This window comes from Panulirus ornatus, chromosome 5, assembly GCF_036320965.1.
Source record: "Panulirus ornatus isolate Po-2019 chromosome 5, ASM3632096v1, whole genome shotgun sequence".
Classification (NCBI taxonomy): Eukaryota; Metazoa; Arthropoda; class Malacostraca; order Decapoda; family Palinuridae; genus Panulirus; species Panulirus ornatus.
Window position 1 is genome coordinate 641871 of NC_092228.1, and position 26853 is coordinate 668723.

The window sequence follows — 26853 nt, forward strand, 5'->3', positions numbered from 1 at the left end:
CTTAACTTTCTTCTTTCACACACTTTACCAAACTCAGTCACCAGCTTCTGCAGTTTCTCACATGAATCAGCCACCAGCGCTGTATCATCAGCAAACATCTATATTCATAAATACATAAATTACTGTGGTTAGTTATGTAACCCCAGAACCAATATTATGAAACTCCAGCAGTTTTGAGGATATACTACATAAAGAAGCAAGGTAAGGTAGGTACTTTGGGATGGGACTGTCCATGACAAAGGCTGAGCTCCTTTCTATCCACTATTACCACTTGCTAGTTGAGCCAGGAATAGGTGTGTAGATGTGTGTGTGTGTGTGTGTGTGTGTGTGTGTGTGTGTGTGTGTGTGTGTGTGTGTGTGTGTGTGTGTGTGTGTGGGAGTGGTCTTAGCAGTGGATGGAACCTTGGAAGCAGAAGTGAGTCACAAGGTGGGGGAACAGGCAAAGGTTCTGGGAGCATTGAAGAATGTGTGGAAAGCAAGAACATTACCTCAGAGAGCAAAAATGGGTATGTTTGAAGGAATAGTGGTTCCAACACTGTTATATGGTTAAGAGAATAGGCTATAGATAGGGCTGTGCGGAGGAGGGTGGATGTGTTGGAAATAAGATGTTTGAGGACAATGTGTGGTGTGAGGTGGTTTGATCGAGTAAGTAACGTAGGGGTAAGAGAGATGTGTGGAAATAAAAAGAGCGTGGTTGAGAGAGCAGAAGAGGGTGTTTTGAAATGGTTTGGGCACATGGAGAGAATGAGTGAGGAAAGATTGTCCAAGAGGATATATGTGTCGGAGGTGGAGGGAACGAGGAGAAGAGGGAGACCAAATTGGAGGTGGAAAGATGGAGTGAAAAAGATTTTGTGTGATCGGGGACTGAACATGCAGGAGGGTGAAAGGAGGGCAAGGAATAGAGTGAATTGGAGCGATGTGGTATACCGGGGTTGACGTGCTGTCAGTGGATTGAATCGGGGCATGTGAAGTGTCTGGGGTAAACCATGGAAAGCTGATCGAGTAAGTAATGAAAGGGTAAGAGATGTGTGGTAATAAAAAAAAGTGTGGTTGAGAGAGCAGAAGAGGGTGTGTTGAAGTGGTTTGGACACATGAAGAGAATGAGTGAGGAAGATTGACACAGAGAATATATGTGTCAGAGGTGGAAGGAAGGAGTGAAAAAGATCTTGAGTGATCGAGGCCTAATATACAGGAGGATGAAAGACATGCAAGGAATAGAGTGAACTGGAACGATATGGTATACTGGGGTCGACATGCTGTCAATGGATTGAACCAGGGCATGTGAAGCATCTGGGGTAAACCATGGAGAGGTCTGTGGGGCTTGGATGTAGAAAGGGAGCTGTGGTTTCGGTGCATTACACATGACAGCTAGAGACTGAGTGTTAATGAATGTAGCCTTCTTTTGTCTTTTCCTGGCACTACCTCACTGAAGAGGTGGGGTTGCTATTTCATGGGTGGTGGGGTGGCAACAGAAATGGATGAAGGCAGCAAATATGAATATGTACATGTGTATATATCTATGGGTCTGTGTATGTAAATGTATATATATGTGTGTGTGTGTGTGTGGGCATTTATGTATATACATATGTATGTGGGTGAGTTGGACACTTCTTCATCTGTTTCCTTGCGTTACCTCACTGATGGGAGAGACGGCAGTTAAGCATATTAAGCAGTGTGGTTTCAGAAGTGGTAGAGGATGTGTGGATCAGGTGTTTGCTTTGAAGATTGTATGTGAGAAATACTTAGAAAAGCAAATGGATTTGTATGTAGCATTTATGGATCTGGAGAAGGCATATGATAGAGTTGATAGAGATGCTCTGTGGAAGGTATTAAGAATATATGGTGTGGGAGGCAAGTTGTTAGAAGCAGTGAAAAGTTTTTATCGAGGATGTAAGGCATGTGTACGTGTAGGAAGAGAGGAAAGTGATTGGTTCTCAGTGAATGTAGGTGTGCGGCAGGGGTGTGTGATGTCTCCATGGTTGTTTAATTTGTTTATGGATGGGGTTGTTAGGGAGGTGAATGCAAGAGTTTTGGAAAGAGGGGCAAGTATGAAGTCTGTTGGGGATGAGAGAGCTTGGGAAGTGAGTCAGTTGTTGTTCGCTGATGATACAGCGCTGGTGGCTGATTCATGTGAGAAACTGCAGAAGCTGGTGACTGAGTTTAGTAAAGTGTGTGAAAGAAGAAAGTTAAGAGTAAATGTGAATAAGAGCAAGGTTATTAGGTACAGTAGGGTTGAGGGTCAAGTAAATTGGGAGGTAAGTTTGAATGGAGAAAAACTGGAGGAAGTAAAGTGTTTTAGATATCTAGGAGTGGATCTGGCAGCGGATGGAACCATGGAAGCGGAAGTGGATCATAGGGTGGGGGAGGGGGCGAAAATTCTGGGAGCCTTGAAGAATGTGTGGAAGTCGAGAACATTATCTCGGAAAGCAAAAATGGGTATGTTTGAAGGAATAGTGGTTCCAACAATGTTGTATGGTTGCGAGGCGTGGGCTATGGATAGAGTTGTGCGCAGGAGGATGGATGTGCTGGAAATGAGATGTTTGAGGACAATGTGTGGTGTGAGGTGGTTTGATCGAGTAAGTAACGTAAGGGTAAGAGAGATGTGTGGAAATAAAAAGAGCGTGGTTGAGAGAGCAGAAGAGTGTGTTTTGAAATGGTTTGGGCACATGGAGAGAATGAGTGAGGAAAGATTGACCAAGAGGATATATGTGTCGGAGGTGGAGGGAACAAGGAGAAGTGGGAGACCGAATTGGAGGTAGAAAGATGGAGTGAAAAAGATTTTGTGTGATCGGGGCCTGAACATGCAGGAGGGTGAAAGGAGGGCAAGGAATAGAGTGAATTGGATCGATGTGGTATATCGGGGTTGACGTGCTGTCAGTGGATTGAATCAGGGCATGTGAAGCGTCTGGGGTAAACCATGAAAAGCTGTGTAGGTATGTATATTTGCGTGTGTGGACGTATGTGTATACATGTGTATGGGGGTGGGTTGGGCCATTCCTTTCATCTGTTTCCCTGCACTACCTCGCAAACGCGGGAGACAGTGACAAAGCAAAAATATATATATATATATATATATATATATATATATATATATATATATATATATATATATATATATATATATATACCTCGCAAACACGGGAGACAGCGAAAAAGAAAAAAAAAGAAAAAATATATATATATATATATATATATATATATATATATATATATATATAAAAAAATATATATTTATTATTATACTTTGTCGCTGTCTCCCGCGTTTGCGAGGTAGCGCAAGGAAACAGACGAAAGAAATGGCCCAACCCCCCCCATACACATGTATATACATACGTCCACACATGCAAATATACATACCTACACAGCTTTCCATGGTTTACCCCAGACGCTTCACATGCCTTGATTCAATCCAATGACAGCACGTCAACCCCGGTATACCACATCGCTCCAATTCTCTCTATTCCTTGCCCTCCTTTCACCCTCCTGCATGTTCAGGCCCCGATCACACAAAATCTTTTTCACTCCATCTTTCCACCTCCAATTTGGTCTCCCTCTTCTCCTCGTTCCCTCCACCTCCGACACATATATCCTCTTGGTCAATCTTTCCTCACTCATTCTCTCCATGTGCCCAAACCACTTCAAAACACCCTCTTCTGCTCTCTCAACCACGCTCTTTTTATTTCCACACATCTCTCTTACCCTTACGTTACTCACTCAATCAAACCACCTCACACCACACATTGTCCTCAAACATCTCATTTCCAGCACATCCATCCTCCTGCGCACAACTCTATCCATAGCCCACGCCTCGCAACCATACAACATTGTTGGAACCACTATTCCTTCAAACATACCCATTTTTGCTTTCCGAGATAATGCTCTCGACTTACACACATTCTTCAAGGCCCCCAGAATTTTCGCCGCCTCCCCCACCCTATGATCCACTTCCGCTTCCATGGTCCCATCCGCTGCCAGATCCACTCCCAGATATCTAAAACACTTCACTTCCTCCAGTTTTTCTCCATTCAAACTCACCTCCCAATTTACTTGACCCTCAACCCTACTGTACCTAATAACCTTGCTCTTATTCACATTTACTCTTAACTTTCTTCTTCCACACACTCATATATATATATATATATATATATATATATATATATATATATATATATATATGTGTCTGATGACAGAGTGGCAGATATAGGGTGTTTTGGTCGAGGTGGTGTGCAAAGTGAGAGGGTTAGGGAAAATGATTTGGTAAACAGAGAAGAGGTAGTAAAAGCTTTGCGGAAGATGAAAGCCGGCAAGGCAGCAGGTTTGGATGGTATTGCAGTGGAATTTATTAAAAAAGGGGGTGACTGTATTGTTGACTGGTTGGTAAGGTTATTTAATGTATGTATGACTCATGGTGAGGTGCCTGAGGATTGGCGGAATGCGTGCATAGTGCCATTGTACAAAGGCAAAGGGGATAAGAGTGAGTGCTCAAATTACAGAGGTATAAGTTTGTTGAGTATTCCTGGTAAACTATATGGGAGGGTATTGATTGAGAGGGTGAAGGCATGTACAGAGCATCAGATTGGGGAAGAGCAGTGCGGTTTCAGAAGTGGTAGAGGATGTGTGGATCAGGTGTTTGCTTTGAAGAATGTATGTGAGAAATACTTAGAAAAGCAAATGGATTTGTATGTAGCATTTATGGATCTGGAGAAGGCATATGATAGAGTTGATAGAGATGCTCTGTGGAAGGTATTAAGAATATATGGTGTGGGAGGCAAGTTGTTAGAAGCAGTGAAAAGTTTTTATCGAGGATGTAAGGCATGTGTACGTGTAGGAAGAGAGGAAAGTGATTGGTTCTCAGTGAATGTAGGTTTGCGGCAGGGGTGTGTGATGTCTCCATGGTTGTTTAATTTGTTTATGGATGGGGTTGTTAGGGAGGTAAATGCAAGAGTCCTGGAAAGAGGGGCAAGTATGAAGTCTGTTGGGGATGAGAGAGCTTGGGAAGTGAGTCAGTTGTTGTTCGCTGATGATACAGCGCTGGTGGCTGATTCATGTGAGAAACTGCAGAAGCTGGTGACTGAGTTTGGTAAAGTGTGTGGAAGAAGAAAGTTAAGAGTAAATGTGAATAAGAGCAAGGTTATTAGGTACAGTAGGGTTGAGGGTCAAGTCAATTGGGAGGTGAGTTTGAATGGAGAAAAACTGGAGGAAGTGAAGTGTTTTAGATATCTGGGAGTGGATCTGTCAGCGGATGGAACCATGGAAGCGGAAGTGGATCATAGGGTGGGGGAGGGGGCGAAAATTTTGGGAGCCTTGAAAAATGTGTGGAAGTCGAGAACATTATCTCGGAAAGCAAAAATGGGTATGTTTGAAGGAATAGTGGTTCCAACAATGTTGTATGGTTGCGAGGCGTGGGCTATGGATAGAGTTGTGCGCAGGAGGATGGATGTGCTGGAAATGAGATGTTTGAGGACAATGTGTGGTGTGAGGTGGTTTGATCGAGTAAGTAACGTAAGGGTAAGAGAGATGTGTGGAAATAAAAAGAGCGTGGTTGAGAGAGCAGAAGAGGGTGTTTTGAAATGGTTTGGGCACATGGAGAGAATGAGTGAGGAAAGATTGACCAAGAGGATATATGTGTCGGAGGTGGAGGGAACGAGGAGAAGAGGGAGACCAAATTGGAGGTGGAAAGATGGAGTGAAAAAGATTTTGTGTGATCGGGGCCTGAACATGCAGGAGGGTGAAAGGAGGGCAAGGAATAGAGTGAATTGGAGCGATGTGGTATACAGGGGTTGACGTGCTGTCAGTGGATTGAATCAAGGCATGTGAAGCGTCTGGGGTAAACCATGGAAAGCTGTGTAGGTATGTATATTTGCGTGTGTGGACGTGTGTATGTACGTGTGTATGGGGGTTGGGCCATTTCTTTCGTCTGTTTCCTCGCGCTACCTCGCAAACGCGGGAGACAGCGACAAACTATAAAAAAAAAAAAAAAAAAAAAATATATATATATATATATATATATATATATATACATATATATATATATATTATTTTTTTTCTATTATACTTTGTCGCTGTCTCCCGCGTTTGCAAGGCAGCGCAAGGAAACAGACGAAAGAAATGGCCCAACCCCCCCCATACACATGTATATACATACGTCCACACACGCAAACATACATACCTACACAGCTTTCCATGGTTTACCCCAGACGCTTCACATGCCTTGATTCAATCCACTGACAGCACGTCAACCCCGGTATACCACATCGCTCCAATTCACTCTATTCCTTGCCCTCCTTTCACCCTCCTGCATGTTCAGGCCCCGATCACACAAAATCTTTTTCACTCTATCTTTCCACCTCCAATTTGGTCTCCCTCTTCTCCTCGTTCCCCCCACCTCCGACACATATATCCTCTTGGTCAATCTTTACTCACTCATTCTCTCCATGTGCCCAAACCACTTCAAAACACCCTCTTCTGCTCTCTCAACCACGCTCTTTTTATTTCCACACATCTCTCTTACCCTTATGTTACTCACTCGATCAAACCACCTCACACCACACATTGTCCTCAAACATCTCATTTCCAGCACATCCATCCTCCTGCGCACAACTCTATCCATAGCCCACGCCTCGCAACCATACAACATTGTTGGAACCACTATTCCTTCAAACATACCCATTTTTGCTTTCCGAGATAATGTTCTCGACTTCCACACATTCTTCAAGGCCCCCAGAATTTTCGCCCCCTCCCCCACCCTATGATCCACTTCCGCTTCCACGGTTCCATCCGCTGCCAGATCCACTCCCAGATATCTAAAACACTTCACTTCCTCCAGTTTTTCTCCATTCAAACTCACCTCCCAATTGACTTGACCCTCAACCCTACTGTACCTAATAACCTTGCTCTTATTCACATTTACTCTTAACTTTCTTCTTCCACACACTTTACCAAACTCATTCACCAGCTTCTGCAGTTTCTCACATGAATCAGCCACCAGCGCTGTATCATCAGCGAACAACAACTGACTCACTTCCCAAGCTCTCTCATCCCCAACAGACTTCATACTTGCCCCTCTTTCCAAAACTCTTGCATTTACCTCCCTAACAACTCCATCCATAAACAAATTAAACAACCATGGAGACATCACACACCCCTGCCGCAAACCTACATTCACTGAGAACCAATCACTTTCCTCTCTTCCTACACGCACACATGCCTTACATCCTCGATAAAAACTTTTCACTGCTTCTAACAACTTTCCTCCCACACCATATATTCTTAATACCTTCCACAGAACATCTCTATCAACTCTATCATATGCCTTCTCCAGATCCATAAATGCTACATACAAATCCATTTGCTTTTCTAAGTATTTCTCACATACATTCTTCAAAGCAAACACCTGATCCACACATCCTCTACCACTTCTGAAACCACACTGCTCTTCCCCAATCTGATGCTCTGTACATGCCTTCACCCTCTCAATCAATACCCTCCCATATAATTTACCAGGAATACTCAACAAACTTATACCTCTGTAATTTGAGCACTCACTCTTATCCCCTTTGCCTTCAGTGAAGGGTGCAAATGGGGAGGTGATAACAAGTAGTGGTGATGTGAGAAGGAGATGGAGTGAGTATTTTGAAGGTTTGTTGAATGTGTTTGATGATAGAGTGGCAGATATAGGGTGTTTTGGTCGAGGTGGTGTGCAAAGTGAGAGGGTTAGGGAAAATGATTTGGTAAACAGAGAAGAGGTAGTGAAAGCTTTGCGGAAGATGAAAGCCGGCAAGGCAGCAGGTTTGGATGGTATTGCAGTGGAATTTATTAAAAAAGGGGGTGACTGTATTGTTGACTGGTTGGTAAGGTTATTTAATGTATGTATGACTCGGTGAGGTGCCTGAGGATTGGCGGAATACGTGCATAGTGCCATTGTACAAAGGCATATATATATATATATATATATATATATATATATATATATATATATATATATATATCCCTGGGGATAGGGGAGAAAGAATACTTCCCACGTATTCCCTGCGTGTCGTAGAAGGCGACTAAAAGGGAAGGGAGCGGGGGGCTGGAAATCCTCCCCTCTCTTTTTCTTTTTTTCCAAAAGAAGGAACAGAGAAGAGGTCCAGGTGAGGATATTCCCTCAAAGGCCCAGTCCTCTGTTCTTAACGCTACCTCGCTATCGCGGGAAATAGCGAATAGTATGAAAAAAAAAAAAAAAAATATATATATATATATATATATATATATATATATATATATATATATATATATATATATATATATATATATATATATACTCAACAAACTTATACCTCTGTAATTTGAGCACTCACTCTTATCCCCTTTGCCTTTATATAATGGCACTATGCACGCATTCCGCCAATCCTCAGGCACCTCACCATGAGTCATACATACATTAAATAACCTTACCAACCAGTCAACAATACAGTCACCCCCTTTTTCAATAATTTCCACTGCAATACCATCCAAACCTGCTGCCTTGCCGGCTTTCATCTTCCACAAAGCTTTTACTACCTCTTCTCTGTTTACCAAATCATTTTCCTAACCCTCTCACTTTGCACACCACCTCGACTAAAGCACCCTATATCTGCCACTCTATCATCAAACACATTCAACAAACCTTCAAAATACTCACTCCATCTCCTTCTCACATCACCACTACTTGTTATCACCTCCCCATTAGCCCCCTTCACTGAAGTTCCCATTTGCTCCCTTGTATTATGCACTTTATTTACCTCCTTCCAGAACATCTTTTTATTCTCCCTAAAATTTAATGATACTCTCTCACCCCAACTCTCATTTGCCCTCTTTTTCACCTCTTGCACCTTTCTCTTGACCTCCCGTCTCTTTCTTTTATACATCTCCCACTCATTTGCATTTTCTCCCTGCAAAAATCATCCAAATGCCTCTCTCTTCTCTTTCACTAATAATCTTACTTCTTCATCCCACCACTCACTACCCTTTCTAATCAACCCACCTCCCACGCTTCTCATGCCACAAGCATCTTTTGCGCAAGCCATCACTGCTTCCCTAAATACATTCCATTCCTCCCCCACTCCCCTTACCTCCTTTGAGTGCTCAAATTACAGAGGTATAAGTATGTTGAGTATTCCTGGGAAATTACATGGGAGGGTATTGATTGAGAGGGTGAAGGCATGTACAGAGCATCAGATTGGGGAAGAGAAGTGTGGTTTCAGAAGTGGTAGAGGATGTGTGGATCAGGTGTTTGCTTTGAAGAATGTATGTGAGAAATACTTAGAAAAGCAAATGGATTTGTATGTAGCATTTATGGATCTGGAGAAGGCATATGATAGAGTTGATAGAGATGCTCTGTGGAAGGTACTAAGAATATATGGTGTGGGAGGCAAGTTGTTAGAAGCAGTGAAAAGTTTTTATCGAGGATGTAAGGCATGTGTACGTGTAGGAAGAGAGGAAAGTGATTGGTTCTCAGTGAATGTAGGTTTGCGGCAGGGGTGTGTGATGTCTCCATGGTTGTTTAATTTGTTTATGGATGGGTTTGTTAGGGAGGTGAATGCAAGAGTTTTGGAAAGAGGGGCAAGTATGAAGTCTGTTGGGGATGAGAGAACTGGTGACTGAGTTTGGTAAAGTGTGTGAAAGTCAAGAGTAAATGTGAATAAGAGCAAGGTTATTAGGTACAGTAGGGTTGAGGATCAAGTCAATTGGGAGGTAAGTCTGAATGGAGAAAAACTGGAGGAAGTAAAGTTTTTTAGATATCTGGGAGTGGATCTGGCAGCGGATGGAACCATGGAAGCGGAAGTGAATCATAGGGTGGGGGAGGGGGCGAAAATCCTGGGAGCCTTGAAGAATGTGTGGAAGTCGAGAACATTATCTCCAAAAGCAAAAATGGGTATGTTTGAAGGAATAGTGGTTCCAACTATGTTGTATGGTTGCGAGGCGTGGGCTATGGATAGAGTAGTGCGCAGGAGGGTGGATGTGCTGGAAATGAGATGTTTGAGGACAATATGCGATGTGGGTGGTTTGATCGAGTAAGTAATGTAAGGGTAAGAGAGATGTGTGGAAATAAAAAGAGCGTGGTTGAGAGAGCAGAAGAGGGTGTTTTGAAATGGTTTGGGCACATGGAGAGAATGAGTGAGGAAAGATTGACCAAGAGGATATATGTGTGTCGGAGGTGGAGGGAACGAGGAGAAGTGGGAGACCAAATTGGAGGTGGAAAGATGGAGTGAAAAAGATTTTGAGTGAGCGGGGCCTGAACATGCAGGAGGGTGAAAGGCGGGCAAGGAATAGAGTGAATTGGATCGATGTGGTATACCGGGGTCGACGTGCTGTCAATGGATTGAATCAAGGCATGTGAAGTGTCTGGGGTAGACCATGGAAAGTTCTGTGGGGCCTGGATGTGGAAAGGGAGCTGTGGTTTCGGGCATTATTGCATGACAGCTAGAGACTGAGTGTGAACGAACGGGGCCTTTGTTGTCTTTTCCTAGCGCTACCTCGCACACATGAGGGGGGAAGGGGATGTTATTCCATGTGTGGCGAGGTGGCGATGGGAATGAATAAAGGCAGACAGTGTGAATTGTGTGCATGTGTATATATGTATATGTTTGTGTGTGTATATATATGTGTACATTGAGATGTATGGGTATGTATATTTGCGTGTGGGGGTGTGTATGTATATACATGTGTATGGGGGTGGGTTGAGCCATTTCTTTCGTCTGATCCCTTGCGCTACCTCGCAAACGCGGGAGACAGCGACAAAGCAAAATAAATAAATATAAATATATATATATATATATATATATATATATATATATATATATATATATATAGGGGAGAAAGAATACTTCCCGTCTTCCCCACATGTCGTAGAAGGCAACTAAAGGGGGCGGGAGCAGGGGGGCTGGAAAATCAACTCCTTGTATTTAAATTTCTATAGGAGGAAACAGAAGGAGTCATGCAGGGAGTGCTCATCCTCCTCAAAGGCTCAGATTGGGATGTCTAAATGTGTGGATGTAACCAAGATGAGAAAAAAGGAGAGATAGGTAGTATGTTTGAGGAGAGGAACCTGGATGTTTTGGCTCTGAGTGAAACCAAGCTCAAGAGTAAAGTGGAAGAGTGGTTTGGGAATGTCTTGGGAGTGAAGTCAGGGGCTGGTGAGAGGACTACAGCAAAGAAAGAAGAAGTAATCCTCCTGAAGCAAGAGTTGTGGGAATATGTGATTGTGTATAAGAAAGTGTATAAGAAAAGTTTTTATCGAGGATGTAAGGCACGTGTACGTGTAGGAAGAGAGGAAAGTGATTGGTTCTCAGTGAATGTAGGTTTGCAGCAGGGGTGTGTGATGTCTCCATGGTTGTTTAATTTGTTTATGGATGGGGTGGTTAGGGAGGTGAATGCAAGAGTTTTGGAAAGAGAGGCAAGTATGAAGTCTGTTGGGGATGAGAGAGCTTGGGAAGTGAGTCAGTTGTTGTTCGCTGATGATACAGCGCTGGTGGCTGATTCATGTGAGAAACTGCAGAAGCTGGTGACTGAGTTTGGGAAAGTGTGTGAAAGAAGAAAGTTAAGAGTAAATGTGAATAAGAGCAAGGTTATGAGGTACAGTAGGGTTGAGGGTCAAGTCAATTGGGAGGTGAGTCTGAATGGAGGAAAACTGGAGGAAGTAAAGTGTTTTAGATATCTGGGAGTGGATCTGGCAGCAGATGGAACCATGGAAGCGGAAGTGGATCATAGGGTGGGGGAGGGGGCGAAAATTCTGGGAGCCTTGAAGAATGTGTGGAAGTCGAGAACATTATCTCAGAAAGCAAAAATGGGTATGTTTGAAGGAATAGTGGTTCCAACAATGTTGTATGGTTGCGAGGCGTGGGCTATGGATAGAGTTGTGCGAAGGAGGATGGATGTGCTGGAAATGAGATGTTTGAGGACAATGTGTGGTGTGAGGTGGTTTGATTGAGTAAGTAACGTAAGGGTAAGAGAGATGTGTGGAAATAAAAAGAGCGTGGTTGAGAGAGCAGAAGAGGGAGTTTTGAAATGGTTTGGGCACATGGAGAGAATGAGTGAGGAAAGATTGACCAAGAGGATATATGTGTCGGAGGTGGAGGGAACGAGGAGAAGAGGGAGACCAAATTGGAGGTGGAAAGATGGAGTGAAAAAGATTTTGTGTGATCAGGGCCTGAACATGCAGGAGGGTGAAAGGAGGGCAAGGAATAGAGTGAGTTGGAGCGATGTGGTATACCGGGGTTGACGTGCTGTCAGTGGATTGAATCAAGGCATGTGAAGCGTCTGGGGTAAACCATGGAAAGCTGTGTAGGTATGTATATTTGCGTGTGTGGACGTATGTATATACATGTGTATGGGGGTGGGTTGGGCCATTTCTTTCATCTGTTTCCTTGCGCTACCTCGCAAACGCGGGAGACAGCGACAAAGCAAAAAAAAAAAAAAAAGGTATAAGAAAGTAAACTCTAGATTGATGTGGGTAAAACTGAAAGTAGATGGAGAGAGAGGGGTGATTATTGGTGCCTATGCTCCTGGTCATGAGAAGAAAGATCATGAAAGACAAGTGTCTTGGGAGCAGCTGAGTGTGTGTGTTAACAGCTTTATTGCACAAGACTGTGTATGGGTGATTTGATTGCAAAGGTGAGAAGTGTGGCAGCTGAGGGTATAATTGGTGTACATGGGGTGTTCAGTGTCGTAAATGGAAATGGTGATGAAGAGCTTGTGGAGTTGAGTGCTGAAAAAGGACTGGTGATTGGGAATACCAGGTATAAAAAGAAAGATATACATAAATATACGTATGTGAGTAGGAGAGACGGCCAGGGGGAATTAATGGATTACATGTTAATTGAAAGTCATGTGAAAGAGAGACATTTGGATGTTAATGTGCTGAGAGGGGCAGCTGGAGGGATGTCTGCTCACTATCTTGTGGAGGTGAAGGTGATGATTTGCAGAGGTTTTCAGAAAAGAAGACAGAATGTTGGGGAGAAGACAGTGGTGAGAGTAACTGAGCTTGGAAAGGAGACTTATGTGAGGAAGTACCAGGAGAGATTGAGTGCAGAATGGAAAATGGTGACAGCAAATGACATAAGGGGAGTGGAGGAGGAATGGGATGTATTTAGGGAAGCAGTGATGGCTTGCGTAAAAGATGTATGTGCCATGAGAAAGGTGGAAGGTGGGCAAATTAGAAAGTGTAGTGAGAGGTGGGATGAAGAAGTAAGATTGTTAGCGTAAGAGAAAAGAGAGGCGTTTAGACAATTTTTGCAGGGAAGTAATGCAATAACTGGGACAAGTATAAAAGAAAGCAGCAGGAGGTCAAGAGGAAGGTGCAAGAGGTGAAAAAGAGGGCAAATGAGAGTATCATTAAATTTTAGGGAGAATAAAAACATGTTTTGGAAAGAGGTAAATGAAGTGCATGACAGGAGAACAAATGGGAACATCGGTAAAGGAGGCAAATGGGGAGGAAATAACAAGTAGTGATGAGGTGAGAAGGGGCTGGAGTGAGTAATTTGAAGGTTTGTTGAATGTGTTTGATGATATTATGGCAGATATAGGGTGTTTTGGTCAGGGTGGTGTACAAAATTAGAGGGTCAGGGAGAATGGTTTGTTAAACAGAGGTAGTGAAAGCTTTGTGGAAGATGAAAGCCAGCAAGGCAGCGGGTTTGGATGGTATTACAGTGGAATTTATTAAAAAGGGGGGTGACTGTGTTGCTGATTGGTTGGTAAAGCTATTCAATGTATGTATGGATCATGGTGAAGTGCCTGAGGATTGGTGGAATGCATGCATAGTTCCACTGTACAAAGGCAAAGGGGATAAAGGTGAGTGTTCAACTTACAGAGGGATAAGTTTTTTAGTATTCCTGGGAAATTATATAAGAGGGTATTGATTGAGAGGGTGAAGGCATGTACAAAGCATCAGATTGGGGAAGAGCAGTGTGGTTTCAGAAGTGGTAGAGGATGTATGGATCACGTGTTTGCCTTGAAGAATGTATGTGAGAAATACTTAGAAAAACAGATGGATTTGTTTGTAGCATTTAGGGATCTGGAGAAAGCATACAATAGAGATGCTCTGTGGAAGGTATTAAGAGTATATGGTGTGGGAGGTAAGTTGCTAGAAGCAGTGAAAAGTTTTTATTGAGAAAGTAAGGCATATGTATGAGTAGGAAGAGAGGAAAGTGATTGGTTCCCAGTGAATGTTGGTTTGCGGCAGGGGTGCGTGATGTCTCCATGGTTGTTTAATTTGTTTATGGATGGGGTTGTTAGGGAGGTGAATGCAAGTTTTGGAGAGAGGGGAAGGTATGCATTCTGTTGTGGATGAGCGGGCTAGGGAAGCGAGTCAGTTGTTGTTCGCTGATGAAACAGCGCTGGTGGCTGATTTGGGTGAGAAACTGCAGAGAGGTTGGTGACTGAGTTTGGAAAAGTGGGTGAAAGGAGAAAGCTGAGAGTAAAGGAGAATAAGAGCAAGGTTATTAGGCTCAGTTGGGTTGAGGGACAAAATAAATGGGAGGTAAGTTTGAAGGGAGAAAAACTGGAGGAAGTGAAGTGTTTTAGATATCTTGGAATGGATTTGGCAGCGGATGAAACCATGGAAGCTGAATGAGTCACAGGGTGGGGGAAGAGGTGAAGGTTCTGGTAGCGCTGAAGAATATGTTGAAGGCGAGAACGTTATCACGGAGAGGAAATATGGGTATGCTTGAAGGAACTGTAGTTCCAACAATGTTATATGGTTTCGAGGCATGGGCTATAGATAGGGTTGTGCGGAGGAGGGTGGATGTGTTGGAAATGAGATGTCTGTTTGAGGACAATATGTGGTGTGAGGTGGTTTGATCGAGTAAGCAATGAAAGAGTAAGAGAGATGTGTAGTAATAAAAAGAGTGTGGTTGAGAAAGCAGAAGGTGTATTGAAATAATTTGGTCACATGGTCACATGGAGAGAATGAGTGAGGAAAGATTGACCAAGAGGATATATGTGTCAGAGGTGGAGGGAACGAGAAGTGGGAGACCAAACTGGAGGTGGAAGGATGGAGTGAAAAATATTTTGAGCGATCTGGGCCTGAACATACAGGAGGGTGAAAGGAGTGCAAGGAATAGAGTGAATTGGGACAATGTGGTATACCGGGGTCAACGTGCTGTCAGTGGATTGAACCAGAGCATGTGAAGCATCTGGGGTAAACCATGGAAAGTTTTGTGGGCCTGGATGTGGAAAGGGAGCTGTGGTTTCAGTGCATTACACATGACAGCTGGAGACTGAGTGTGAAAGAATGTGGCCTTTGTTGTCTTTTCCTAGTGCTACCTCATGCGCATGGGGGGGTGCCACTTCATGTGTGGCGGGGTGACGACGGGGATGGATGAAGACAGCATGTATGAATATGTACACGTGTATATATGTATATGTTTGTGTATGTATATGTATGTAAGTATACATTGATATGTATAGGTATGTATATGTACGTGTGTGGGCGTTTATGTATATACATGTGTATGTGGGTGGGTTGGGCCATTCTTTCGTCTTGTTTCCTTGTGCTACCTTGCTAACGCGGGAGACAGCAACAAAGTTTAATAAATAAATATACAGCCAATGGAAGGGCTTGGGCAGTGAGTCAGTTGTTGTTTGCTGATGATATAGTGCTGGTGGCTGATTTGGGAGAGAAACTGCAGAAGCTGGTGACTGAGTTTGGTAAAGTTTGTGGAAGAAGAAAACTGAGAGTAAGTGTGAGTAAGTGCAAGGTTATTAGGTTCAGTAGGGTTGAGGGGCAAGTCAAATGGGAGGCAAGTTTTAATGGAGAAAATCTGGAGGAAGTTAAATATTTTAGATTTCTGGGAGTGGATTTAGCAGTGGATGAAACCATGGAAGCGGAAGTGAGTCACAGGGTAGGTGAGGGGGCAAAGGTTCTGGGAGCATTAAAGACTGTGTGGAAGGCGAGAACATTATCTTGGGAAACAAAAATGGGTATGTTTGAAGGAATAGTGGTTCCAACAATGTTATATGGCTGTGAGGCCATGGGCTTTAGAAAGGGTTGTGTGGAGGAGGGTGGATGTGTTGGAAATGAAATGTTTAAGGACAATATATGGTGTGAGGTGGTTTGATCGAGTAAGTAATGAAAGGGTAAGAGAGATGAGTGGTAATAAAAAGCGTGATTGAGAGAGAAGAAGAGGGTGTATTGAAGTGGTTTGGTCACATGGAGAGAATGAGTGAGGAAAGATTGACAGAGGATATATGTGTCAGAGGTGGAGGGAACGAGGAGAAGTGGGAGACCAAATTGGAGGTGGAAGGATGGAGTGAAAAAGATTTTGAGCGATCTGGGCCTGAACATACAGGAGGGTGAAATGCATGCAAGGAATAGAGTGAATTGGAATGAAGTGGTATACCAGGGTTGACGTGCTGTCAATGGATTGAACCAGGGCATGTGAAACGTCTGGGATAAACCATGGAAAGTTTTGTGAAGCCTGGATGTGGAAAGGAAGCTGTGGTTTTGGTGCATTACATATGGCAGCTAAAGACTGAGTGTGAACGAATGTGGCCTTTGTTGTCTTTTCCTAGCGCAACCTCTCATGCGCGTGGGGGAGGGGGGTGCCATTTCATGTGTGGCAGGGTGGCGATGAATGAATGAAGAGAGCAAGTATGAATATGTACATGTGTATATATGTATATGTCTGTGTATGTATATGTATGCATATGTTGAAATGAATAGGTATGTATATGTGCGTGTATGTCGTATATACATGTGTATGTGGGTGGGTTGGGCCATTCTTTCGTCTGTTTCCTTGCTTTAGTGGGTAAGGTTTTTTTTTTTTTTTTTTTTTTATACTTTGTCGCTGTCTCCCGCGTTTGCGAGGTAGCGCAAGGAAACAGACGAAAGAAATGGCCCAACCCCCCCCCCATACACATGTACATACACACGTCCACACACGCAATATACATACCTACACAGCTTTCCATGGTTTACCCCAGACGCTTCACATGCCTTGATTCAATCCACTGACAGCACGTCAACCCCTGTATACCACATCGCTCCAATTCACTCTATTCCTTGCCCTCCTTTCACCCTCCTGCATGTTCAGGCCCCGATCACACAAAATCCTTTTCACTCCATCTTTCCACCTCCAATTTGGTCTCCCTCTTCTCCTCGTTCCCTCCACCTCCGACACATATATCCTCTTGGTCAATCTTTCCTCACTCATTCTCTCCATGTGCCCAAACCACTTCAAAACACCCTCTTCTGCTCTCTCAACCACGCTCTTTTTATTTCCACACATCTCTCTTACCCTTACGTTACTTACTCGATCAAACCACCTCACACCACACATTGTCCTCAAACATCTCATTTCCAGCACATCCATCCTCCTGCGCACAACTCTATCCATAGCCCACGCCTCGCAACCATACAACATTGTTGGAACCACTATTCCTTCAAACATACCCATTTTTGCTTTCCGGGATAATGTTCTCGACTTCCACACATTTTTCAAGGCTCCCAAAATTTTCGCCCCCTCCCCCACCCTATGATCCACTTCCGCTTCCATGGTTCCATCCGCTGACAGATCCACTCCCAGATATCTAAAACACTTCACTTCCTCCAGCCTCTCACCATTCAAACTCACCTCCCAATTGACTTGACCCTCAACCCTACTGTACCTAATAACCTTGCTCTTATTGACATTTACTCTTAACTTTCTTCTTCCACACACTTTACCAAACTCCGTCACCAGCTTCTGCAGTTTCTCACATGAATCAGCCACCAGCGCTGTATCATCAGCGAACAACAACTGACTCACTTCCCAAGCTCTCTCATCCCCAACAGACTTCATACTTGCCCCTCTTTCCAAAACTCTTGCATTTACCTCCCTAACAACCCCATCCATAAACAAATTGAACAACCATGGAGACATCACACACCCCTGCCGCAAACCTACATTCACTGAGAACCAATCACTTTCCTCTCTTCCTACACGTACACATGCCTTACATCCTCGATAAAAACTTTTCACTGCTTCTAACAACTTGCCTCCCACACCATATATTCTTAATACCTTCCACAGAGCATCTCTATCAACTCTATCATATGCCTTCTCCAGATCCATAAATGCTACATACAAATCCATTTGCTTTTCTAAGTATTTCTCACATACATTCTTCAAAGCAAACACCTGATCCACACATCCTCTACCACTTCTGAAACCACACTGCTCTTCCCCAATCTGATGCTCTGTACATGCCTTCACCCTCTCAATCAATACCCTCCCATATAATTTACCAGGAATACTCAACAAACTTATACCTCTGTAATTTGAGCACTCACTCTTATCCCCTTTGCCTTTGTACAATGGCACTATGCAAGCATTCCGCCAATCCTCAGGCACCTCACCATGAGTCATACATACATTAAATAACCTTACCAACCAGTCAACAATACAGTCACCCCCTTTTTTAATAAATTCCACTGCAATACCATCCAAACCTGCTGCCTTGCCGGCTTTCATCTTCCGCAAAGCTTTTACTACCTCTTCTCTGTTTACCAAATCATTTTCCCTAACCCTCTCACTTTGCACACCACCTCGACCCAAACACCCTATATCTGCCACTCTGTCATCAGACACATTCAACAAACCTTCAAAATACTCATTCCATCTCCTTCTCACATCACCACTACTTGTTATCACCTCCCCATTTACGCCCTTTACTGAAGTTCCCATTTGCTCCCTTGTCTTACGCACCCTAATTCTAATATCATGAACAATGTAGATTTAGTTAACAAGCTTAACATATCAATGTTAATTTTGATTTCATACTTGTTATGTTGTTTCCTCACTTTTCACAAAAGTTTCAGTTGATGACCTTTTAGAATATTTATTTGATGTTTTGGATGACATTTACTTACCTGTTTCAAAGGCTGTTTTCACTGAACTGATAAAATTGTGTATAAAAGACTGTGTATTTCAATTCAATGGAGAATATTATGCTCAAAAATTTGGTATGGCAATGGTTAATCCTCTTCCACCTGTAATAAGTAATCTTTAAATGGAATTTGAAACAAAATTACTATAGGATATCTTACCTTCTAATGCAATTTGGTTTAGGTATGTAGATGATGTTCTCTGTTCGGCCAACAAATGAAAATTTACAAACATTCCTCCCCTTACTTAAAAATTTAGTACCTTCCATCAAATCTACTGTAGAAAATGAAAATAATAGTATGTTACCATTTTTAGATTGCATGATCCATTGGCAAGGAAACAAGTTTAAGTTTAGCATATACATAAAATCTACCAATGTATGCTCTTATATTCATTATTACTAATCTCAACATGATAGAGTTAAATTATCATCATTTCAATCTATGTTCCTTTGGTCATTATACATATTTGCAGTCCAGAGTTTATTGATGATGAGTTTGAAAAGACATATTCTATTGGATCTAAGTTAAAGTACCCTAGATCATTCATTGATAAATCCCTTAAGTTAGCAAAGAAATCATCTTATAGAGTTGAACCCAAACCTTTCACTGACACCAAGAACCTTTTAGTTCTCCCTTTTAATGATAATTTTACCTTACTTCCCATGTTGCTTAAATCCTTTCATGTAAATGTTGCCTTCAGCAACAATAATACTATAAAGAATATCTTAATCAGGAATTCCACAGAAAATTCTCCTGGATGCATCTATAAAGTGCCATGTAGGAATTGTGATAAGTTTGATGTTGGGCAGACTAATAAGGATCTTTCTGTTAGACCTAAGCAACATAAATATAGTATAAGAACAAAACAAGAATCAAATGCCTTGTTTAATCATGTTAAAAACTATGATCATTATACTGACTGGACTAATCCCATCTCATTTATCAACTCTAACTCCAGTACCACGAGAAATATCATTGAATCTTCTATTATTAAATACACAAAGAATTATAACCTTAGCACTGGTGAAGGTCTATACAAATTGGATAACTTTATTGTTGCTAAAGTTTGTAAACAATTCACCTTCCCGTCCACACAATAAGTTTATGATACGCTCGTTGTCTGTCTTGGACAATCACTTGTTTACCAAATGGCGTCCTAGCTATGTCTCTTTGTTGTATATCAACTGACTGTTATATTTCTTTCTTGTATCTCCCCTGATGATGTGATTATTACACAAAAATGCACATAGGAACTTATCATTTTTCATTTACCCCGTGTACTCATAGGAATATATACACATATGTATATTATATAAATTTGCTTTAAAAATCTCATCCACCAGTCAATAAGACAGTTGTCACTGAGCAATTCAACCATGGACCTGCCATGTAATAAATTTGCTCTCTGCTCTCCATTAAGAACACATTCCACTAAAATGCATTTCATTGTCAAATAAGATTGACAGGTCTGCCAACAGGGAACCTGTCTTTCTTCACCACTTGACATCAAGTACCTATGGGTGAGATGGATATGTCCAATTTGGAGCCTAGTCATGATGACACTTTTTCTCCAATTTGGATAATTTGAGGAATCCCACTTTTTGATCTTTGGTCGTATATCTTTTAGCTTTTGATTAGTTGTTAAATTACTCCGTCTCATATGCCATTTATTCATCTTTACTACCCTTTAGCACTATCTTTTGATATTAATTAACTGGTTAGAGGTACGGCAATGACAGATAGGAAAAATGTGGGATTAAATGATAACACTATAACATTCAAAATGGGTAAATCAAATAATATGCAGTTTTGACCTTTAAAGACTGCATTTGCAAAGTTCTCAATACTATAATGTATTCTTATGAACTAGACATGGTACACCACTTATCTCCATGTTTTGCATTTGGTTGGCAATATAAACAATGAGTTTAGATGTCTTAAAAAATAGCCATATGAATCTAAGCTTGTGTGGGATGGTCCTCATAAGCATTAACTCAAGCCCTAAATTTATGAAAACACCTAAACTCACCCATCATATTCCTAAAACTCATACCGAGATGGATGCAAACATTAAGAGGCATGGCAGCATTAAGTAGGATGCATTAATAACATAAGATACTAGGTATTTCTACAATGTACAGGCAAGTTTTGTTTTATTAGCATCACTCATTTTGTATACTCTCATACGAAATGCTTAAAGCCTAACAAAAGCCAAATAAGAGCCTGATGAATGTTTTTGGTCATCTGTCAATAAGACAGTACCATGAGATCATTAGAAAATGAAATAAGGACACTGCAGGGATCCCTCCCGTTCATTATCTATTAGTAAGATTTTAATGAAAGAGTTACAAATGCATGTATTAAACTTTCCAATGTTTTGAGTGTTTTTACCCCACTATTTCTCTCTACCTCAATGTCCTGCATACTTTATGGAAACTTAAAATTGATGGAGTCACTGATGCTAAACCTAAATCCCACAACCTATATCACTTCTACACATCACAAGATCCCTTGGTAGAAATTTTTTTGAGTTTATCACGAAAGCTGATGTCCATAAACTAAGAAATTACTGGAGTCTAACCTGATGAGAGCATTATGATAAAATGATAAGTTTTTTCTTAGGCCACTAGTCTTCCAATGCATTTGAATACAACTTGAAGAATTTTTATAACATGCACTATTATTATGGTATACTTCCAGTAATTTTGGTATATTTCAGGGTTTGTCAAAGTCCTTACAAGCACTTTCTGGACATGTGCATATTTTATGCTAGGCCCACCCATTAACCTTTAAGTGTACTTTCCCTGAGCTCTAAGATGTGCTGTAGTTTGTTCTCTTAACTCTTGTACTATTCAAACCGCATGTTATCAACATAGACGAAATGAATACTGAATATCATTACATCAACATATCTATAAATAATTTCTTCCATGATATGCCAACAGTATTTTGTATTTAACCATAAAAACGCTGTTTAGCCCACCTGTCACCAACAGTATCATAACTCAAGCACCTAATCTACATCAAAATGAATGTCAAAGTGTTTCTTCTTACCTTCTTTAGAAAAATGTCACTTTCATGCAGCTAATCACAAAATAATCTTGGGCGACATCATCGAAAAATGTATCAAGATGAACGAGACTGAGGGTGTCCGCCTTACACTTTACTACTAGCACAATTTATTTTCCATGTTAATTTGATTTATAGATTTACCAGAAATTTACGAATTTGATATTTTATAACAATATATCTAATGCAAGTAAATCAAGTACCATTTGCCGGTATGAATGCCAATAAATATAAGCTTTGTGCTCGAATTCTCTGTTCTATAGTACTTTCTTTCGTTGTCCCTAGCGATATTGAGGTATAATTACTAAAACCAAAGATGCTTATCAAAAACAGATTAGTTTATTTTTTAAAGTCTACTTTTGGGGTTTATGTTATATTTTGTTACCGTACGCCTAAAATTTATTATCTAATGCGGAGCGCTCCACTTGAGTGCTACATGAGAATGCGTCTGACTCTTTTGTATTATGCGACAATAAAACGGAATTTTACCGGATAGCATGTCATTCCTATGAAAATTTGGAAAGCCAGTAATGAAAGACATGTAGATACAAATTAAGGTTTCCTCATTTTCTTATACTTGGAGAAAGTATGAATGGTGTCGCGGACTTTATATATTGTTGACCTACCGCAATATCACTATATATATATTTATATATATATATATATAGATAGATAGATAGATAGATAGATATATTACAGATATAAAGTCTCTTTTCCTTCTTCTTGCACAATATCGATAATGATAATTTAACCAAAAGATAAGGTCTTCAATTTAATACTTTGTCCAAAACTGGGGAGTAAACGTTTATTGACAGGTAGAGTAAGTGTTCTTCGAGTGTGGCCGGGTATTGCGAGGGTGGGGCCGTGAACTACAGCTCTCAAGTGAATGTTTTACGATCAGGACAGTTGGTGAATCACAATGACCAATTGACATCAGGACGCTAGGGAAGAACAAGAATGGATAACAGAGTGGGAATGGTGGCTCTGCCGTCGCCAGACAAAAAGTAGGCCACGACCAAGACTTACCATATATGCTAAGGCATACTTAAGACGGGGACCAGCACTTTCCGTCTTGGTCGGGACTGTGATATAAGATTTGTAGCATATATGATATTCTTATGGTAAATGTATAATTTTAAGGCACCTAGTCAATCACTTGAACATAAAATCAATGTACTCATTACTGAACTCTAAGGAGCTTTTGTGTTTAATTTGTGTTGCAGAATATGTTGGTTTTAAGGTCTTGCCCAATTTTACCAAAATCTTCAGTGTAAAGATTTATGCTTTTGCATGGTACGACCACATTTGTGTGACTATTCCATATTTTCAGTACTCCCATTGCAAGGTGTTCCTATCTTCATTCAAAGTTTGTCACCATTGGATACACTTTAACCCTTTGGATGCAAATTTTGATTTCACAGACATTGTCTGTTGCTGCTGTTCTGCCTTTGAAAGTACTGTTACAAAAATTTTTACTGCTTTTCTATCACAAAAAGTTGTTTCTTCAGCTGGTAATTTATTTCCTGAGAAAGCTTGTTACACAACGAAAAATATTTTTTCATTATAGAATTGACACAACCATTCCAAGCTCATCTGTTTTGTCCACATCATATTTGATTTTTTTATAGGTATGAAAAACATAAATTTGTACAAGACATTTTAATTCAACTTAGAATGATGATAGCTACAGTCAAGATCTTAACTGTATATATATTATTGCAATCCTCCTTGCTTTTCACTTCCCGTATAACCTTTGCATTATTAGCAAACATATTCAGTTAGAAGTACTTACCTTCTGGCAAATCATTTATATTGATCAAGAAAAGTAATGGTCCTGTAACAGAATACTGCAGCACTTCACTGGTGACATCAACCCATCTTGAGAAGGTTTCTGTGGCGTGTCCTTTGTTCCCTTCCACTAAGGTAATCCTCAATGCCTTGTAGGAGTCACCCCCTTATTCCAGCTTAATGGTCCAACTTCTTACTCAGCCTCCTGTATGGTAGTGTCACTGCTTTTTGGCAGTACAGATACAAACAATCCACCCAGCCTTCTCTTTTGTCTAATGCAGTGCTGAGCTCACTCTTGCGTAGATATTTGCATATGTGTTAAGGGATGGTGCCATGTTTTGTAGACATCTGCTGTAATGCCTTTAATACTGTGCTTGTGGTTGGTTGAAACCATCCAGGTGTTTTGTGAGGTTTGTGTGCAGTGGATGATTTTGTGTAAATCCATGCTGTGTAGGTGAGAATGGGATATGCAGTATAATGGTTACTTATATCACATCTTGTAAGAAAGTATGATAATGATTATATCACACCATGTACAGAAGTATGATAATTGTGATCATATCATCACACCAAGCTCAGAAGTATGATAATTGTGATCATATCATCACATCTTGTGCAATATAAATATGATTATCATTTCCTCACACCTTGTGCATAAGTATTATGATGGTAATCATACCATCACACCTTGTACACAAGTATAATGATTGTAATCTTATCATCATATCATGCACACAATTATGGTTATGGTAATCATACCATCACACCATGTACACAAGTATAATGTTGGTAATGATATCATCACACCTTGTACACAAGTATAATGATGGTAATCATATCATCACACCTTGCACACAAGTAATGATGGTTATATTGTCACACATTGTACTCAAGTAAAATGTTGATAGCTTATCATAACACCTTATACAGAAGTATAATGGTGGTAGTCATACCATCACTCCTGATACTTAAGTGTAATATTAATCATATAATCACACTGTGCACCAAAGTGTAATGGTAATCATATCATCACACCTTGTAAAGTTGTATGATAATATTATGAATTATGTCATCACACCTTGTACAGAAGTATGATTATGGTAATAGAATTTCAGATTGCAGATGACGACTCTTGACACATTCAAGGGGTCCATTCATATCGATATTTTCTATATTTTTGAAACCAAAAAAGTCTTACCATATTCTACAGTTGGCTTTACCAGTTTGATATAAAGTCAGATGATTAGTAGCACACATAGCTACAAAGCTCCTCAGTCGTACCAAATATTTGATTTGCTTTGTTTGCTGTCATTGGTGCATTGGAGAAATTTCAAGTGTCCAAGCATAAAACTACCATCAAACCAAGTACTTAATTTTACATCTGGATATATATGTAGTAAAATGCTTTCAAATAAAAAGAGGAAGTGCTTATGAAACAAAAATACTAAAGGGAGCCACCATTTTCATTGTGGGAAATGACAGTGCCTATCAGCACTGCAATTATAACACTAACTAAATTTTACTTTTTTGTTTCTGGGTAATAAGTGTTATTTTCTAATTGATTGTGTCTAAAAAGTATAGAAAATGGCTGTTATTCCTTTGAAACTTTGCTTTTGTGATCAGGAAAGTGATATTTTGAAATTTACGTATTTTTCAGGACATTCCAGTTTGATTCAGTGCTGAGTAGCTGCTATAGAACTTTCTAGAAGTTTTCAGTAGTATAGATAGTGGTAGTATAAATATAAGGGCCTTAAGCCAACCAGTTCAGTTTAGATCTAGCTGCTTAAGTGGATACATATACATACATTTCTCTGAGATTGCATCTATTGGCTGCAAGCATCCAGCAGACACATTTTGCCATGTCTGCAGCCAATTTATCAAATCAAGCAAAGTATTTCATGGTAGCATCATCTAAGATGTGCGAGGCCTACAAGGCATATTTTGGCATGCCTGTCAGGAATCAAGACAAATTCTAGGTACTTCATTTCACTTGCAGGCATTGCAAAAAACTCTAGAAGGTAAGATAGATAATTGTTGCTCATATTGTTGGCGAATTTTGTTCCAACATTATATAGAATTTTTGAAGTTGAATAAAATTTTGTTTTATTTATTCTTATATTATACTTAGTCGCTTTTTCCTGCATCAGCGAGGTAGCGCAAGGAAACAGAGGAGGAATGGCCTAACAACCCACATGTATATATATATATACATACACGCACATTTACATACATATACATTTCAACATATACATACACAGACATATAAATATATACACATGTACTTATTCGTACTTGCTGCCTTCATCCATTCCCATCGCCACCCTGCCACTCATGAAATAGCATCCCCCCCTCCAGCAAGGTAGCACCAGGAAAAGACAACAAAGGCCACATTCATTCACACTGAGTCTCTACCTGTCGTGTGTAATGCACCAAAACCAGAGCTCCCTTTCCACATCCAGGCCCTGCAGACCTTTCCATGGTTTACCCCAGACAATTCACATGCCTGGTTCAATCCATTGACAGCACGTCAACCATGGTATACCACATCTTTCCAGTTCACTCTATTCCTTGCAAGCGTTTCACCCTCCTATACGTTCAGGCCCTGATCGCTCGAAATCTTTTTCACCCCATCCTTCCACCTCCAGTTTGGTCTCTCACTTCTTGTTCACTCCACCTGTGACACATATATCCTCTTTGTCAATCTTTCCTCACTCATTCTCTCCATGTGTCCAAACCATTTCTACACACCCTCTTCTGCTTTCTCAACCACACTCTTTTTATTACCACACATCTCTCTTACCCTATCATTGCTTACTTGAGGAAACCACTTCACACCACATGTTGTCCTCAAACATTTCATTTCCAACACATCCACCCTCCTCCACCCAACTGTATCTATAGCCCATGCCTCACAACCATATAACATTTTTGAAACCACTTTTCCTTTAAACATACCAATTTTTGCTCTCCAAGATAACGTTTTAGCCTTCCACACATTCTTCAATGCTCCCAGAACTTTCGCACACTCCCTCATTCTGTGACTTACTTCCACTGTCATGGTTCCATCTGCTGCTAAGTCCACTCCCAGGTATCTGAAACACTTCACTTCC

At 40.9% G+C, this 26853-nt stretch overlaps 2 protein-coding genes across 4 annotated transcripts in view; one reads left to right on the forward strand and one right to left on the reverse strand.

The window, feature by feature from the left end:
• LOC139747028 (uncharacterized) overlaps positions 1 to 22095 on the reverse strand; it is a 585752-nt gene extending 563657 nt beyond the window's left edge. The window contains exon 1 of the mRNA XM_071658778.1: positions 21941 to 22095. The gene's annotated coding sequence lies outside the window, so the exon portion shown is untranslated. The remainder of the gene's footprint in view (positions 1 to 21940) is intronic.
• A 650-nt stretch (positions 22096 to 22745) lies between these two features.
• The window catches only part of LOC139746986 (monocyte to macrophage differentiation factor 2), a 58102-nt gene continuing 53994 nt past the window's right edge, over positions 22746 to 26853 (forward strand). The window contains exon 1 of one of the 3 annotated variants that reach the window (XM_071658711.1): positions 22746 to 22770. Coding sequence is in view for 2 of the 3 variants with exons in the window: in XM_071658694.1 (XP_071514795.1) it covers positions 22913 to 22959 (47 nt within the window). In the remaining variant the exon portion in view is untranslated. The other 2 variants (XM_071658694.1, XM_071658703.1) reach the window with 2 other exon arrangements.